The sequence below is a fragment of the Hylaeus volcanicus genome, chromosome 1 (assembly GCF_026283585.1).
Source record: "Hylaeus volcanicus isolate JK05 chromosome 1, UHH_iyHylVolc1.0_haploid, whole genome shotgun sequence".
Lineage (NCBI taxonomy): Eukaryota > Metazoa > Arthropoda > Insecta > Hymenoptera > Colletidae > Hylaeus > Hylaeus volcanicus.
In genome coordinates, this window is record NC_071976.1 from 28956094 (window position 1) to 28975180 (window position 19087).

General features: G+C 40.9%; 1 protein-coding gene across 3 annotated transcripts in view; it reads left to right on the plus strand.

Moving 5' to 3' along the window:
• Positions 1 to 19087, plus strand: part of LOC128879427 (uncharacterized) — a 62219-nt gene that overhangs the window by 18814 nt on the left and 24318 nt on the right. For all 3 annotated transcript variants that reach the window (XM_054128555.1, XM_054128572.1, XM_054128565.1), the window contains exon 2: positions 3481 to 4246. In XM_054128555.1, the coding sequence (XP_053984530.1) occupies positions 3841 to 4246 (406 nt within the window). In that variant the 5' untranslated portion in view covers positions 3481 to 3840. The remainder of the gene's footprint in view (positions 1 to 3480; positions 4247 to 19087) is intronic.

Sequence of the window (19087 nt, forward strand, 5' to 3'; positions counted from 1 at the left end):
TCTCTCTCTCTCTCTCTCTCTCTCTCTCTCTCTCTCTCTCTCTCTCTCTCTCTTTTTCGTGGCTTTAAACGGTCGAAAACTCGTTTCCCTGTCTGAAGAGTTTTCCACCGATTCGTCCTGTTCGTCTCGCGATTAAATTGCGAAGCTATCGCGAATGGGGAAAGACTGCTACGAGATTTAATTGTTTATCGCTCGGGAGTGGGTTCGTGCCAGAAACGGGATTTCGTACACTGTAACATTTCAGGGCAATTCGCCAGAAGCGCCGGGATAAAAAACGAAGAAGAATTACGGGAAGTTCCTAACTAAGAGTTGCCACTAGAAACTACGCTACTTTTTACCAAATGTCCAGCAAAAACACCCTCGCATCGACAGCGTTACACAACACTCTTTGTCCCAGATACACTCGGAAGCAGTTGAATCATGAATAGGATACTCCTAATCGAATTGAGTAAAATTTGTACATTATAATTAATCTGGAAGTTCGTGAGGTCAGTCGAGTTAATGCTTAAAGTCCTCATAGAGTTAATGGGTGAAACCTAATGGCGTTCCTATGAAACTAATCACGGCCCGCGTGTCAAGTGCAACGATCCTATTCACCATTCTACAAAGCAGTTTCTGTAGCTTCATTATCGAGTTTTGCACTCCTGCTATCTTCAATATTCCGGGGTCGTAGTCGGAGTTACGTTGAAATTATGCAACGGCAGGCGGTCGTGGTTCGATGAACATACTTGACACGTTGCTCGAGAGATCGTACAACTGCCTGAACAGTTGTGTTGCAGAAAATTGAAATTTGAAACACGGTTAATATTCACTTAATTCCTCTCGTGCGTCCAGATTCGGTTAATTTTTTTACGAAAAATCTGCTAAGTTACTTTGAACATATAATAATTTACCTTTATATTAATTACGACACCGAATGTTTATCAACAGAAAACGAGAGTAAAGACCCGATGGCGGAATACATCGGGAAACCACAGTCGTCGACTCTCTGCATCGGGCAACTTTTGTTTGGTGTTTCTTGGTACACGAGGGCTCGAACAGAGACGAGAACGCCAGATAATTGAGCGAGTGCTCCAATTATTCGGCCGTAGAATGCAATGGCAGCCGCCGCTGTCGTCGAGCTTTTATAACCTAACATTGTAACACGATTTCCGAACATTTTTTTTTCAGTCGCTTTAAAATGCTCCTTTTCGTCTGCGTGGTGCATCACGACTAATGAATTAGGTTACAGGTTCATTGAAGCTATGAAAGGGGAACGCGATGCTAATGAAAGGAGGTACTTGCGAGCGGTGAACAAAATAGGTGGCGCCTGATTTTATTCGGCAGACATGGAATTCAGTAACCACTAATATTAAATGTGACGTTACAGAGCAGAGTTGGACGAGTATTTCCAATATGGAGTGGAGAATAACGAACGAATCTCAAAATTTATTGACATGGATCTTTGGCGTGACTGGAACTCTTCTTTATTGCTTGGAACTATTCTTTATTCAAGAATTTTAGGCAGGCCCATTTTATGTTATAGTTAGACTTCATAAGTTCATAATTAACCAACCACGCACGTCAGCGCTAAAGTGAGATGTAAACGAACGAATGAAGCTACTTTGGCCGAGTGTCAACTGTTCTGAAAAAGACGTATTCCAAAGAAACTTGAAACAATGTTACCACGCGTGCAATCTAATACATCAGCATCGTGAAGAGCCTTCCAAGAGGCGCGTAATTACGTGAAATGGCTTGTCGTAATTTGCACAACCCTTCACGAAAAATGTTCATGGGACAGGTGGATAGTCAAGAATAATCGTCAGTGTTTCTTTTACTACGGCGCCATTTAATTACGTAAAAGGGCCCTTTACTGGAATTATCAGCGCGAAACGCGCGGATAAAATAAAATACCAAGGAACTTCCGCGTTTCTTTTGCTTCTTTTTTTTTTACCTTACTTGAACGTTCCACGTGGCGATAATTGCATCATTTGTCCCGTTCTCCTGAGCTAGGTAAGCTTTTAAAGCTATTTTATTATTTCACCGAGATTCGAGATACCTTCGACGTAGGGAATTTTTCATTCGAAAATGGAGCAAGAAGTTTTTAATTTATATAATTCGTCGTTAAGACATATAGAGATGAGTGGATGGAAACGTAAATGGAAACTTAAATAAATAGAAATTAATTTGATCTTTGGATAATGGAAGCTTCGGTTTTGAATCCTGCACGTATGTAGATATCATTTCTGCATTCAGGTTAAAGTAACTGAATTACACGTTGAACGTAGATGCTTCGTGGCTTCCACGAGTAGTACATCTTGTCAGATGAGATTCGTATTCGATCCTCGTCCAATAAAAGGGATCTGAGAATGTTATCCTGATTGATTGATCGATTCTCATATATCTACGACCAGGCGCTTTCTCGTGCGACTAATGGGGTGCTAGTTCCCCTTGGGATTGTGCTCAAGGTAACAACCGGAAGCCTATGAGAAATTAATGTTCAGAATATACTAATATTATAATTTATTTACTTCTCGAATTTTACATATATATCGAAACAAAAATGTCAAGTGTCTAGAACGGGTTTATTATTCAACGATACCGTCGAACCGAATACGTTTAAAAATAAATTTCCGCGGTGTAAATTTATTTATTGCTGGCGGGATATTCGAGCTCGCTCGAATGTAGCGTCTCCATTGAATAGCATTCAAAATAGATTTAAATCAGCGGTACGATTTGCACGCCGTCGGGGCTCTCGAGTTGCAGAAACAGGAAGACGTTTTCGCTTATATTCGAACGTTGAATAAATCGTTTATCCTGTAAACAGAGCCAGTCTTTCAGTGGCGGTACAAGCACAGTCTTAACCGAGCCGAAGTGGGATCCATTAACAATGCATGAGACCGGCAACGGTGCGGATAATTGTTTAAATAAATTCAAGCCGGGCATTAACTCGCGAAGCGGCCATAAAAATAAAATGGTACGGAGGTAACAATCGCTAGAGCACACTGCAGATTATCGGAGAAGTGAGAACATTATTCCGAAGTTAATCTCGGCGAGCCACTTTCATTCCACTTTCATGAAAGCAAACCTCTTGAAGACCGAGGCAGACAAAAGATACAAAACTTAATCACATTATGAAAGCGCAGACGAACAAGTTCGAAAGAACTTGTACGATAACGGTGCAATGAACTGTCTCATCTCTTTCGCAACGTACAAGCCAAAATTTGATAGCACTTTTCGACCACGAACAAAGTAATTTGTGAGTCTTAAAGGAATCTAATTTCAATGATTACTATAATATTTGAAGGCGAGTACATTAAATAAGAAGGAATAAAATACAACGTATAGAGATTTGCGATGTCCAGCTTCGGGATTGTATTATTTTCGTCGATACTCGGTATTAGAAACGTAAAATATCTGCCGGTCGCGAATGTGTCGATATAACAATTTTTCGGGATCTGTAGTAGTATTTGCCAGCTAACATTGACTCTTGTTTTCCAGACGATTGATGCCACCATTCGTCATCATTTCCGAACCACCCACGGTGTTCCCCGGAGGAGTGGAAGCTGACGCGACAGAGCGGGCCAGGTAGTGAAACGGAAGCGAGGAGAACAGGAAGAGCCCGCGCAACGGTGGCGGTCGTGCCAAGAAGATGCGGCTGTTCGCGTGGCCTGGCAGCGTGACTCGCGAGAGAATCGTAAACGATGAATTGGCAGGCAGCGATGTTGGCTCGCGCGTACCGGAGAAAAGTGACAACAGCAACGGCAGCAGCAGCTCCAGCAGCAGCTACGCTACCGAGGGTATCGTCGGGGTTGGCGATAAAGTGGGCGAAGTCTACGGGAACACCATCATCGGCTGGGCATGTACGTCATCTACCCGGCGGACGAGCTCTTGCGTATCTATGAGAGTGCCGTCCGTGATCCCAGCTCAGTATTGACCGACGATCGCAGACCAAGCTGTCAGATCACCGTAATCACTGTCAGCGACAGAAAGGACCAAAGCGTCGCAGTCGACGAGAATCGCAAGAAACGAAAGGAGCGAAGGCGAAGCGTGCGCGGTCAGACGCGCAAAACGAGAAACCAACGTAACGAGAGTCGCGTTTATCAAGTAACGAAGCCTAACAGGCCCAGCCACGACAGCAGAACTATGCTGAACAGTCGCGGTGCCGCCGGCGAGGATGCCAATCCTCTCAAGGACCTCACGCAACCGGGGCTCAACGAGCACCTCAAGCAGCACAATGCAGGGGCACTCGAGCTTGTGCAAACTGGTGAGTATCGGAATGGGATTTCTTAGAATTTATTGTGGATTTTCCTTTGGGAAAAAACGTGTTTGTGAACACTCTAGTAGAAAGACTATGGTAAGGATTATTCCACGGCAAGTCGAACACTTTTTGGAGTACAGTGGAGAAACTTGTAAGTACAGTGGTGAAAATTGTAAGAGGCGTAGAGGTGTGAACTTTATAAAAAATATGAGCTTATACGGAATGATAAGACGGAACTTTTTTTCTCTCACATTGTTCACGATATCGTGATTGTTGGAACTTGGATTTTTTCAGTCGACAGTAAGCTGTACATAAAGCGCAAGACTCGTATTATTGTCACGCTTCATCTCTGAAACACGACGTATATCGCATAAATTTTGCCAGAGTCCTGTGGTCGGGACTCGAGTGCCAGGGACTGCGAGAGTAGTCCTTATGGCGGCAGTTCCAGTGCCAACGTGATTTTCACGAGTTTATTCCACCGTTCCGCCATTCTTATGGCCCTGTATGCTCGTTTCTCTTAAATTTATCGTTTAGAACAACTCGAACGAGCCCGCCATATTTCGCGATCGCTCCAAACGCTGGAATCCATTCTTTTGGTGGAGAGTCTGGTGGTCAGCCGTTGCCAAATGTACTTCCTTCCGGTTAAAATTTCCGTTTCTGTTGCTGGCGCCAGCAGCGTTTCTATTTCCAGCATGATGAAATCTCTCCCAATCCGAGGTACAAATCTTCCAAATGAGAAATTGAAGGATTAACGGGGAGGAAGGAACGCGGTCGTCTCTTAGGTCCAGTCTGCGTTTCGGATGAAGAAACGGTCTCTTAAGTGGCTCGTTTGGGACAGCAATAAAGTAGCTTTACCATCTCCTAGAATGAAATCCAAATGCTCGTTACGATATCATCAGTGCTTTGCATCCAGTGCTGACAGTGATATAACAAACAACGAGGATCCTTGAATTTATATTTTCGAACGAGTGGATGAATGAATGCAAATCGCTAGATGATGAATTTTATGTACGAAAAACCTCCTTTTGCGCTAGATGTCAGGGATCTTGTTAGAATTGAAATATATTGTTGCCTTCGCGAAAAAGTTTCATTTCATCGTCGATTTTAATACGTTAAAAATTAAATAAAATGTGCATTCATATTTTTATTTATTCGATGATATAAAAATTTAAGCCAATATGAGAGGAACGGTAATAACTCTTTGTGTTCGGAAGAGCGATACAGAAACGACGTTTTATTAATTGACATTTCTGCCTTTGATGAATATCATTTTCCATTTAACAAGAATTCAATGTTTACAATTAAACAGTACATCTCTTCGAGGCACACCATTTAAAGTAAAAATAAGACTCAAGCTGCGCGGAACAATTCCATTACTTATTCAGCTTCACAATTAGTATAAAATATGAAACAACATTTACCGTTGTAAAAGATTCACAATTCACTGTACTACACAATTCCCCAACTTATAAAAAATACTCGAAAAAATGTTTAACATAGTTGGCCATATTAAAAGTACATGTAACGCCCTTCTAATATGACAAGTATTTTATTTAATATTAACATAGCAGGTATCATAAGTTTAATCGCTACTCGTCATTTTTTCTAAATAATTTCAGCTAATATAATACTTTGTTTTTCACCTACATTGCTCTCACAAAGTATGCTTCGTGCCCTAAATAATTTTCCCAAAGAAGTTCCCTATCGTAAACGTCGACCAATATGAATGATTACTTTCCTTATCGCATTGGCTTAATTACACGCTTTCAGAATGATTTTCTGTACAAAGTAAGGTATACACGAGACCACAGTTTTCTCCGACTCGGAGCGCGTGGAAAGAAGGAAGGAAGTATGTTTGTTATCGGTGTGCGCTTGGTGTATGTGAACCTTAGTTTACAGGATTTATAGTAGCAAGCCCTACTTGAATCAGAGTTACCCGAGAGCAGAGCGCCATTGTGTTTACATTGCGTGTATACCGACCGCGTACACGTAAGTCTAGATCTGATAGCGTTCGTGTAATAAGGTAGCACATCGAAGAAGGGGCCGCTATTTACCTTACACGTACGCTGAACGGCATTTTCCTGGACTACTTATACTATGCGAGTCGATTGCGATTACGCGGCACTCTCGCCAAAGGCGTGAGCAATCTTTGAAAAAAACACTTAGAGAAGGAAGCCACCCGTTTTCGATGTTTCAAGTGCATGCGATCTTGATTAATACACCGCCGTAAAAGCAATTAATCGAACCGCGGTCTGCGCTTCTCCAAGTTCCACGTTGGAATCTTATCACTTTAAATAACTTTTGAACCACGACGCGGATTGCGTTCAATTGCACGAGATATTTGAGTCATACGTCAAATTGAACTCGCTAGGAGATCACAACGCTCAACAAGTATCTCCTTCGTCGATGGCCGATAACCTCTCAGCGCCATCGCGGATGAAGCTCAAAAAAAGTGAATTTAATTTAAAGCAGCACCGTCGGACACGAATTCTTCGCGGTAAATCGAGCAACGCGTTCGAGGAAACGAGGTATTCTTTATTCATCGCGCAAGCTCGGACAAGAAATTAAGAGGTGTTGAACTTCCCAGGAGGAAAATTCGATTTTCCGGAAAGGCGAAGGCGCGAAGCGCCGAAGAAATTTCTCTTCCGGAGGCGAGATGGGGGAAAAGGGTGAAACGACATTTTTCACGGTTGTTTTTTTCCGTGACCAATTACACCCGTCTCGAGGTAAAGGTTAATTATATCAGGGACGGATTTAGGGGAGTGGACGGTCCTATTGCGAAGTCCTTCTGTTATCGGTCTCTGTCAAACGCGATTGCATCGAAACGAGCCTGTGTGACATACTGTGTATGTGGATATAATAATAAATATCAGAAAATAATATTATTCATAATTTTCGATAAATTGTATACTCCTAAAACGTATCGCGTATCGCAGCCTTTTGCGATTCAAATCCTTTGAAAATTATCATTCGTTTAAGCGAGTACGTGAACAGCAAATTGACCATAAAATAAGCGTGATAACTTTCGAATAATCGTGCGCCTGTCAGTTCAGGGAAGCGTAGGCGATGGCAATAATTATTCATAATAAAAACGCCGTGTCACAGTGGTGTCCCGGTGACACAAATACTCGTCACGCGAGTGACGGTCCGTTTTCCACGAATAGTTTGCGTTATTTCTTTTTCTTTCTCTTTCTTTATTTCACTTTTTACGCGACGCGACAGGTTCTTCCGTTTTATTCACGCAACGATGACGTGCGTTCAACTCTCCGGTCGATTGATTTCAAACGAGACAATGATACGAACGACCCTCTCTTCTTTAATACGAGTTTAATATTCCACTACGTGGTTATTAGCGACAAACTAGGTGGATGCTATACGTGCCCACACATTGAAATATTTGCATTAAGGAAGAAGGTTTCCTTGGAAATGAAAAATAGAAAAGTTTCATTGCAAATACTTAAATACGACGTGACACGCCATTTTAATAAATAAAATACAACAAAGTTATAAATCGACTATATGTATGAATATATATATATATATATATATATAAACATTTCTAATAAACACAGAAAATAAAGGCAATGAAAAATATTATTCTGCAATAAATATCACATTTTGTGCAAATATAACAAGTGTCTTGATACTTATACTCGTTAGTGTAAATGTTATACCGTAGACACATAATGCACAGCACTCCGGATAAATGCAGACTCAGTTTACCAACCACCGTGTCCGTTCCGCATAATGCGAACCGTCCAAGGTAGATTCAGTGATATTCCAAGAAAGGCTATTTCGAAGTCTAGCAATCCGGCAGAATCCGGCATGGAATAGACAGGTCGAGTTTTTCGCGATGGTTGGGACAGCCAGTTGATTCAGCGCGTGTCGTCGGAGCAGTGCTTCCGCGAGGAAACGAATGCTCCTTCGGGTGTTTCGCAAGATTACATCCAAGACCTCGTTACCGTGGTATAAATAGAGCTTTCCTTCTGGCGTGGATTCAGTTTAACTGCCGCGGAAAAGCGGGTATGCCGACTCCAAACAATCTTCTGGCTGTCACGTGTGGTGACCTGGATGCTTATTCAGATCATTGGCGTCGGGTTGTTACATTCATCGGCTGCACCAGTACTGCAACCGTTACTTCTTTCCCTTCGTTAGGGACGCCGCGCTTCAAATTACGGTTCTACGTTGGACAGCATCCGCGATGATTAGAATTCCAGAGGGATTTCCACGCATTAGCGTGGCATTAGCGTAGCATTTTCATACATCAGCTAACTGTAAGGTGAAGTCAGTTTAGAATCTGAGTATTTAATCTTCAATTTTGGCCGTATCATTGGTTGAATAGGTGATCTATTCGGATCAGAGGTTGATCAAATTTTAGTTGTTATTAAAATGAATCCATGCTTCAAATTTCGTTGTACTATATGGAGTAGCAGTAGTTAGAATTCAAGAGTGATTTCAAGCCAAATATTCAAGGCATCCATTAGCTAACCCTGCAAGCTGATACTAGTTTACAATCTCTGTAATTAATCTCCAAGCTGGTCATATCTTTGACTGGATAGGACATGTATTCATACCAAAGTTCAGTGAAATTCCAGTTTAACTTGAAACGAATCTGCGCTCAGGTTACGCTTGTTTCAGACCTCGGTTATGCTTGAATGAAATTTGCGTTAGATTCGGGTTGTATCCGCTATAAGTCAGGGCTAGGTTCGTAATCGAGTTAGTCTTGTCTGGAAGGAGATGCTCTGGCAACCGACTTTAATGTAACTTGCACAAATTGACAAATCATGTTACAACCCCGAAACAGGCTTGAGAAATTTCCTAATGCAACTTTAATACCTCTGTGCAACTTTCTCGGGGCTCAAGAACGTAGCATAGATATTTATTCTGGAGGCATTACCATTCATAAATATTTAAGACTTCGTAGCGAGACGAGACTTTGCTATACATCGTAGTTTGTAACGTAAGCACCAAAACTTATCGTGAACTTTGCATCAGTTTCTTATGAACAGCACACCTGGAAGTCGTGAATGTCTGTGATACCACACTGAATCGAACGCGAAAATTTATCTAGTTGCGAGATTGGAAAAGTTTGAATGTAGGATAATCTGTGCGCGAATTGAAAACTCAGAAGTACGCGAGTATCGTTAATATCGTAAAAAAAATTCATATATAAATGGATTCTGTAATGGATAGAATACATCGAATAATTGTAAATCAGTCCGAAAAATAGTCGATACGATTGGTTTCTAAAGTCTAAGGAATATACACTGACTAATTTACAAATTCATAATGCTTCATAGCACTGCAAACTGAAGGGTGTACGAAAACGTGTAGTTACAACTTTGTTGACTGTATTTACAAAACAATGTATCGAGGTATTACGTAAACTTCACTTGAATTAAACGCACCGGCGAGTACAGCGAAGGGGTGAAGCAAACAGGTTACATGTAACGCTGGCAACGACGGAAAATAAAAGACTCCAGGGTCTCTTGAATTCTAGTTTCAACGTTAACAACATTTTCCATCTCGTGTCTCGCGGCTATGTCCATAAATCATGATTTTCTATTAAAGTCGAAAAGAAAGAACGCTCGATCGCCTGTCGAATATACGATATAGACGGACGCAGATGTCGGTCGAAATGGACCGACCGTCGCGGAACTTTCATTTTTTAACGCGAAACATGAAGTACAACGTCTGTGTTGACGCGTTTATTTCCTGCAACCACGGATTCCGTATTCTCGAGTGGCAGCCCTTATCTCGGCTGTCCACTTGGCTCTTCTAATAACCTAAGGCAAAACTAAGAAAAGGTCGAGAAACGTCAACCAACGGAAGACAAAATTCATGAAGCAGTAACATCAACGTCTAGTCAAACAAACGAAAAGACAACGGTCTCGTCAAACAAACGAAAAGACAGTGAAGCGATTAAATTAAATTCTTCTCGTAGGTTAACGCTTAAGAAAAATATACGTGATTAAAAAATGGTAACCATTTACACCGTCAATATTTAATTTCATTTTAATTCATTGAAATTAAACGTTAGAAACTATCGAATTGAATGTCTTAGAAACCGTTTGGTGGAGCTTGTAAGTAGTTAACGATGCCTATCTCCAGAGATATGGTCGATGAACCATAGCGTGTCTGACTAAACGGACTAAATGGCCAAGAAACGCTTGGAACACAAAGGCTGAACGCGAAGGCTAGCCAGAACCCGCCTCTTCCTGATACCTGGCACAGACCTTGGTTCGTAGACCTGGTGTACCAAGGTCGCCATGATCGGGTCGACGACATATCCAGGTGGTAGCCAACCGGAGGGTTGATGCCTCCTGCACGCAGGAAACGGTGCAGGTTATACTTAATAAAGGAGTCTGGTTGCCACGGTAACTGCGAGGTGAACGAGCGCGGTATTGATTCAGCCCACCTGAATTCAGGTCAGCCCCTGACTAAACACCTTTCCCGTGTTACACGAGGCCCGGTCTCCATTTCCGTTGCGTTCCCTTACGCCTCCGGTTGAATTTTTCTACGACCTTCGCCGCCCTCATCTTTGTAGCCGCGCGGCCGCCACGCGACCGCCATGCATTATGGATATAGTTCATCTTGATAGACGATGCTGGAATACTGACTGCGTTTCCAAGCCCCTATAACTTCCTCCGCTAACGCGAGGTACACCTTTACTACACGTGGCATCGCGTGTACAGTGGATTAACCGGTGATAAACATTGAACGCTGATGGGTATCATGGGCGACGAGTGTTTAGACCAGTGGTTCTTAACCTGTCGTTAGCACCTGTATTCTTGCCGGTCTGGCTCAGTATTTCTCAACTCTATTCGCCCACGTAATGTGACCATCGCCCCCCAAAATCAGATAGTCCGATAATCGCCCACTTGGACGTGTCGATCGCCCGCCAGAGGCGATATCGCCCACGTTTGCAAACAATCATCTAATAGTATCCGCTTTCTCAAAATAACCTTGCTATGTAATCTAAATTCTGTTTCATGAAAGAAAATTCATTCGAACGACACGAGATTGGTACTTATTTATATAAAGTAATCTATGCTTGTTGAAATTACATGTACCTTCTATTAACGAAATCTATCTAAATTAAACGATAGGTTTGATATTTTCAAATAAATATTTCATTATAAATATCAAAGGTACGAATATTTATGGAACTGACTGTATTTAATTAAGACCATTTAGTAAATAATTATAAGATTTCTTAAACATTCGTAATCCACACACTTCGTTTGAAAAACCCTGTACGATGTTTGCAGTGCCATACATTCGTTTACAAGGAAACAGGGAATGTGTGTACGAAAATAAAATATTCATCGAAGGCAACGTGTAGTTGAAGTTCTCCTTCCAAACTAAACTTTTGCATCGATCGATTTTTTCACTTCGGGGAGAATTCACGTTCTGTCGATTCAAGTTCCGGTTCTCAAAAGTTACAAACATCTCAATCCTCGGGGCAAGGGGATGTTTAACTTTTTGAATTTGTCTATTCTTCGCCGTACACCAAGGCACGAACATAGAATCGCGGAAGCAATGTGCTACTATGCCTGTACGTATCGTATTATTCTTCCTCGAATGTCGTCTTGTTCCGGTGAATCGCGAAAAAATTGTTTTCATTTCTATTTACCTTTGAATAGTTTGACAAACCTTGTTTATATTACGAAAAAATATATAAATATCAACAATAAATAAGTCTAATCATAATGCAGAAGATTAATCGTTCAAGTATCAAGTATTTCACCCCTTCGGTGGACTGTATTTCTTCTGTGACAGTCGTTATCCTTTCTTCCTAATTCGGGTTTGTGTGTCCGCCGTTTCGTATATCTTCCCCAAGGGTCGTTGTAAAATTGGAGACACGGTGAAACACGTCGTCGCGAAGTTTTCAAAGAGTCATCTCGCTAAACGTTGGCTTTACTCGATGGGGATAAGGGACCCAACGTCGTAAATGTTCGCAGACGATAATAGCGACAGAAATTAAACGAAATTTACCACCGATGGTACGACCCCATTCGTCGCAAAATTTGTCTCGACCAATTTTCCTAACCCCCGAAGCTCATCCAGCCGTGAAACGTGTATCGGTGAATCATCGGGACATCCCATGTGTACGAAACTCCAAATCAAAACGAATTAATATTTTTATCGATGGAAGAAATTCAAGCGACGCTTTCGCGTGAGTTTGCTTGGTGACCGGTAATCGTGGAACGAGAAATACTTAACCTGGATTAATCCCCCGCTGGCGCGTGATCATTTGTCACGTGTCGAGGCACATGGGCTACAATCGTAGCCGACTACAAAAATATTACATTAACTGAACTCCTTTGAATAACTGGTATATTATCTCATTTAGAACGATAAACGATTAAACTCTAAAGAAATATTTCTGTGCTCCTATTTGCAATAGTACCTGCCACTACGGTCGTAAATCAAGTCCAGGTCCACTCATGGATCTATATCGATATTTCTGTAAAGCGATTGGTTATTTTGTTAACGTTTGGCAGATTATGAAACCTGAAATGGCCACGCGCTCGGACAGGCGATGAAATTTGCCGATGTCTTCTAAAAACAGGAACGTCGGCGGAAGCCGCAAACGCACGAAACCGCGACGGGGTTTCAGCTTACATGGAAACTCGATTAAACGATACTGCGAAATAACGTCATTAAATAATGCCATTATGGTCGGTCATCATTGCTCATAAATCTATCGCAACGGGTTACGAGTATTTGTCGATTTGGCGTAAAATGTCGTTACGATTGCGACTCCACGTGGAAATTTTGTTTCGGTTTCGGTTCGGAATATCATCTAGTTTCTAACAAGTTACAGTAAGAACACTCCTTAAGGAATTCAAGTCCTGAAACATCAACTGTCTGTTCGCACTGCATGTTATAATAAACCTTAACGAAGTTTCATTAGCGCAGCTTCTAGTGAAGAGAGACACAGCAATTATCATTCCATTAACCTTCCGTATAATTCACTCGATTTCCCGGAGCTCTTTCTCCTTGAGCGCGAATTTCAACCCGAGCGACGCTTAACGAAGTAGTACTTGCAGTACCGTGTAATCTTTCCAGCCAATTCCACTCAATCGTAACGTGAAATTTCGGCACGTGTTTGCCAATCTGAACCGAGTCGGCCCGTTTACACGGCGATTCGTTGCAAATGAAACTTCTGTTTGCTAGTACTGAAACACCAAGCTTCTCGTATACTCTTCTTCTTCTCTAGATTGAATGTACATACGCAGAGTGGACCAAAAAATGGGTTTTTTAGTCTAGAAAGTATAGCGCAGAACCACTGTTATGTTCTGTTACGTAAAGATTTCTATTACATGAACGATCTACAATGTGATCATTTTGTTATATGAATCTATATAAACAATTCATGTTCCACGATATCTCTTTCAAGTAAACCAACAACACCCAGTATATCATCAGATGTTTCCTCGCGAGCTGTCGGTGATAAAATAATTCTCGGGGCCTTCAAACGTTCGAGTCGAACGGCAACAATATTCGCTGCACAACCGCCAAACTGTAAACGAAATCAGTACTCGAAAACACAATTTTCTGGCAGAAACATCTCAAAATTATTATTAGATGCGATTCATGCGACAACATCGAGTCGTGAGATCGGTGAATTTTCAAGAAACAAGATCCACGGAATTAAACCTTCGATCCTTCACCCTTGAAAGCAATTTACATACTCTTCCAGCCTCCGTGGATTTGATTAACCAAAATAAACAGCTACCCGGCCTCTTTCGGAAGATCAATAGCCGTTTCCGGGTGTCGTCAACCCGGGCCAATAAAAGTTTCGTCATTCATTCTATAATTATTAACGCCGTCACGAGACCCGTAGGTGTCCACGGCCCTCCCGACGGTATCAAGGATGAAACTCGATGGCTATTGGCTAAAATTACCCAAACGATTTTTGCACGCTCTAGCTGGGAGCATCTGGGATAACCGAGGCGATCTCGTCTATCGAACTTTCGTTAGGAAATCTATTCGCTCGCTAAATTAACAGTCGAAGTACCTAACCAACGACTTTGACGCCTAACGGAGAAAATACGCGTATTTACATATTTCAATGTTAATTTTCTAATTGTTTTCATTGTTTCGTTAAATTAAGGTGGTTTCTGGTTATTGTTGCATATTGCAGGTTTATCCAGTCACTTTACCGTAATACTTTTTCACGTAGAAAAATAGGATATGCATTTCTGTTTAAAAAAATTATCGAATACACATGCGCCATGACATTTACAAGAAATACAATAGTCTTTAAACCATTCATCTTCTTTCTTTGACATTTTTCTCCAACGGCACTAATAATGGAAATATGACTTGTAACATTTGCTTGACCCGGCCTGTATAGAGATCAACGTATCAAACTTAATGATCCTTTTGATAAATCACTTAGATATAAGGGAGGGTTCCCTCTTGAAGTAGAAAAATAGCAGCAACAAAGCAAGGCATATTTTCGGAGGAGGATCAATAAATTCCTGCGAAAAGTTCCAGCAAAATCGCAAGTTTGCGGTGGTCCCTTGCGAGCGTCACTAATTTGCCATAAATGATCTACCGGATAGATGATAGCTGGCAATCCCCTAGAGTGTGCTGCCTCGAATGCCCGTAGCTCAGAGTTCCCTGATGAGAATTGCGAGATTGACAGTATCGAAAGCCATCCCGGTATCAACGTAGATAGCGACGATTTGCTGTCTGTATTCAAGTGAATCAGGAATGTAGCGTTAACAATAAAGAAATTTGCAAGATTTTTTTAAGTGGAGTAATCTAAAGGGGAACCGTGTTCGTTAATCAAGAATTTTCTTTGTTAAGCTCAATTTACTGTGATGCTTATAGCGATACTTAACGAGACATTCAAAACTCGAATAGTCCTGTAATTAGAGACGTTTGTTTTGTATCTTGATTTTCAAACAGGATTAAATGTTAGAAGAAACGAATACGAATGGCGAAATACCAATTTCAGAGAAAAGAAAAAGAATTAGCCAACAGTCGTATCAGACAAGTCTAATTACCGACTGATATTTCAACGAGGTAATCGAATAAAACATCGTTGCTTTTACTGTTACGAAAAAAATACCATTTCACGTTGACGAACGCAAAAGCACAAAAGAAAGCCATATCCAATAGGAAGGCCTTTTGATCTAATACGTAAGCACAAATTGCTCCACTTTCGGCTCCGCTCGATTGGCCAGAGTTCAATCCCTTTGCCGCTCCGAATATAATCGCACAAAGTTTTCCTGGTCACGGTCTGAATCCTCTGAATTCAATCCTGTCTATGATCTCGATGCCTAATTCCGGAAAATCCTAGTCCTTAAGCAGCTTTGAAAGTTTATCAGTTCTCAGTTGCGTGCGTTCGAGGAGAAATATATTCGAGGAGAATCGTTCATTTGTTGCCCTTCGTCCGATCTGACCGAATTCTGCTATTTGCAGAATGGTGCCTGACCTGACTGGACTTATCCATTCGTAGGGTTGCGTTCGATATCGTTAACATGATCTCTACCCTGCGCTGTGTTTGACTTCGCAAAGCTTATCCATGTGCTTTTAATCCATTGAAGTTTACCTCTGCAATCCTGTACTCTACAATGTTTAACGGTGCAATGCCTCCCACCTAGCCAAACGTTCACTGTCTTTGTGCAATTTTGCATCCTATCACCGCTCTCATCTGTACCATTTGTCGTTCTGGCTTTAATCCGACAGAGTGACATGGCACAGTGTACCTCTGTACAGATATACTTTCTGCAAGTCAATGGAACATTTCATTCATTCTTGTGATTATCTGTTCCATTCGTCATTACGTGTCCATTATAACGGAAGAACAACTCTCTTGCAATATATATTTTTGTGGGACATTTTTTAACATGATAGCATCATACGAAAACTATAATATTTTCAAATAGTTTTATAATTATAACGCATAGTGTCCTTGGCATAGTTTAAAGTTTATACTGATTTAGAACAGTTCGACTTCTGCAGTCTTGAATAAAGTCTGACCCATCCTAGTTCTCTTCTACTCGCTAGTTCGAAGAATCTAAGTTTCCTCAAAGTATTAACTGAACACTACAGTATCTCTTTGCGTTTGACTTTGTATTACTGTGTCTCTAATGCCAGAACAATTCATTTTGAATTATTTAACGCTCGATGTAGCGTTAACTTACATTGCCAACTTGTTTGCTTGTGTGTTGATCAATATTTGCCTCGACTGTGCTGTTTTTTTTTTTGCATCGTGTAGCGTAGTTCCACTCCAATTTGTCCTTCATTTAATGCAACAAAAGTCATCTTTTCGTAACGTAGTCTGCCACTTTTTACAGTGGTCAATATTGAACTGTTTCACTTCTACAATTTGTTTCCCGTAGTCCATCGATTATTCTTTCAGGATCTCCCTCTTAGCTCCTGTAATCATGTCTGTGGGGAGCTAAAATATTAATAGCATACTTCGAGACCACTTTAATTTGCCCTTACCGTTCATATCGTCCCCTTCTCGATTTTATTGGTCCCCGAAGATGGTCACGATCCGTGTGCTGAGGATAGCAAATAGCAAAATTATTAATATAAGCACGTTGACATTATAAATGTATAAGACACCGTGAATGGTTCAATTTCTCTTCATAAATGTCATGTATTTTTATTAATTTCGAGTGTATTTCTGAAGTGTCAGTTCGATCGTCGAGCCGACTTCGTGGAAACGTCCACTTATTGTTTAATTGCTGATATACAATGCGTGTGTCTGTTTCCGGAAGTCGCAAACGTGGATCGAAAGCTTCGGTGATTTGGGTCAGCGAACAAAACAGCGTACACATTGAATCGAGCAAATCGAAGGCAAATCGGAGCAGCTTGTTAATTCGAGGCTCGCGAGTTTACTTTGCTTCCCAGATTCTCTTCCTTGTTCAGGCTCGTGGTAGGAGTACCGGAAGTCATCGAAACGAGCAAACTTTTCCAGTTATCGTTACATCGCGGGCGGTGAAAATTTCGTGCAAATCGCTGCATTAAAATATCTTAACCCTTACATTTGGATAAAGAAAGAAACTTTTTTATCGCGTTTCAAGCGCATAATGCTGCGTGCCGTAAAGTAGATCTCCCTGATCGGTTGGGAACGCATTAACGGTCATTGAAAATTCTAAGAAGGGTAATTTCTAGTCTCCCAGCGAATGGACAATATGGACATCGACCTTATTCGCTGTGTCGGAGGCCATATCGATCGGTGGTCGCACGAAAATTGACGTGACAGAGTTAATCGAGGGGATGAAACGGCCTACGGGGGTTGAATTATTTGATTCCGAAGAACGTCAATTGCGATTTGGCATGGTAGACGTTACGTAGAGCAAATTCAACGTATACCTATACGCTTTAATTACATTCATAGCGTTCCCGTTGTCGTAGATGGGTTTGTACGGAACGCTGGTGATGCGTGCAAATAGTTCGTGTCGCAAGGTTTAATAACTTTTTTCGTCTTTACATCTAGTTATTGAAATCGTATCCAGTAATTGTGTACAACTTGGTATAGAGCCTCTTCGCTGCGGCACGCTGCAACTTATAATCATCAAATTATCCAGGGCTATGTTTCGCACATAGGTGACTTTATCAGCCCAATCATAATCGTTATAAATTCGTTTAAATTACTACGTTTCTGTAAATAGCTCGACAATTGACACGAGGGCTTTACATTCATCAATCATTCATGATAATTTGCTCACAGGCCTCATCTGACCTGGCGGCAGCAGTATCGATTGGCTATCCATTGGAATTGACACGCGTGCGAATAATTGACGGTGTCAAATGGCGAACATGCTTGCGACATATTGAGATTCGTAGCGTCGAAACCATAAACCATGAACGTCAGATGACATTCTGTCACTAAAAAAAAACCCCCGAATGATGAAAACCAAACTTTACTTGAAAAGGAATGGTTAAATATCTCACGGGCTAATGAAGCTATCGAAAAAATGTATTTACAGAACATCTTGAAGAAGGAAAGAAAATAATTACGATACATTTTGCTTAATTGTAATCGTAATTTGTATTACGTTACATAAATACGATACATAATACAAACAATCTTGGTATGCATAAGGAAACGTGCTATAGCCAACTTTGGAATAAACAAGGGATTATAACGAAACCAATTTTACACCTCGAGCGAGATCACGTATCGGCACAATAACGCTACTTAAAATTCATACGGTAACTCCAATACGAAATTATAATTCTACCCATAGTGTATGCCGATAGCGCATACAGCACACGTACAAATTATCAATTCATTATCCAGTTTCAGGAAATCCATATTTTTTTTTCTTTACGAGAAGACTGCCCTAAAATATTAAGTAACTTTGTCGTACAGATTATTGTCATAGAACCGTAAATAACAGAGATGTAGGTGTTTTCATTGAAGTACTCCATCCTGTACATTATGATCCGACGGGAAAAAATTTGTGTGGAGAAAACGAAATACAACCCTTCGTAAAAGAAATACGCACCAATTGTTAACGTCCTTCAGGTATATTACGATCTCTTGTTTCTCCTTAACTAGGCTACTTTACGATCTCTTCTTATTCGTTCCGACGTTGATCCCTTATGATCTCATATACGTCTCACAGTTTACTCAATTTTAAACTTTCGTCATCTAAAGTCAACTATTTTATCTTCTTTCCCCCTAAGTTGGTTATTTTATAATCTCTTATTTCCTTCAACGTTGATAAGTTACGGTGTCATATATATTTCATAGCTGGCTTTATTATGATTTCCATCTAAAATTTGTTTCTTACGATTTGTTATCCACTCTAAAATCGGCTACGTTAAAAATTCTCGTTCGTTCCAGTTGAATAAAAAATTGTCTAT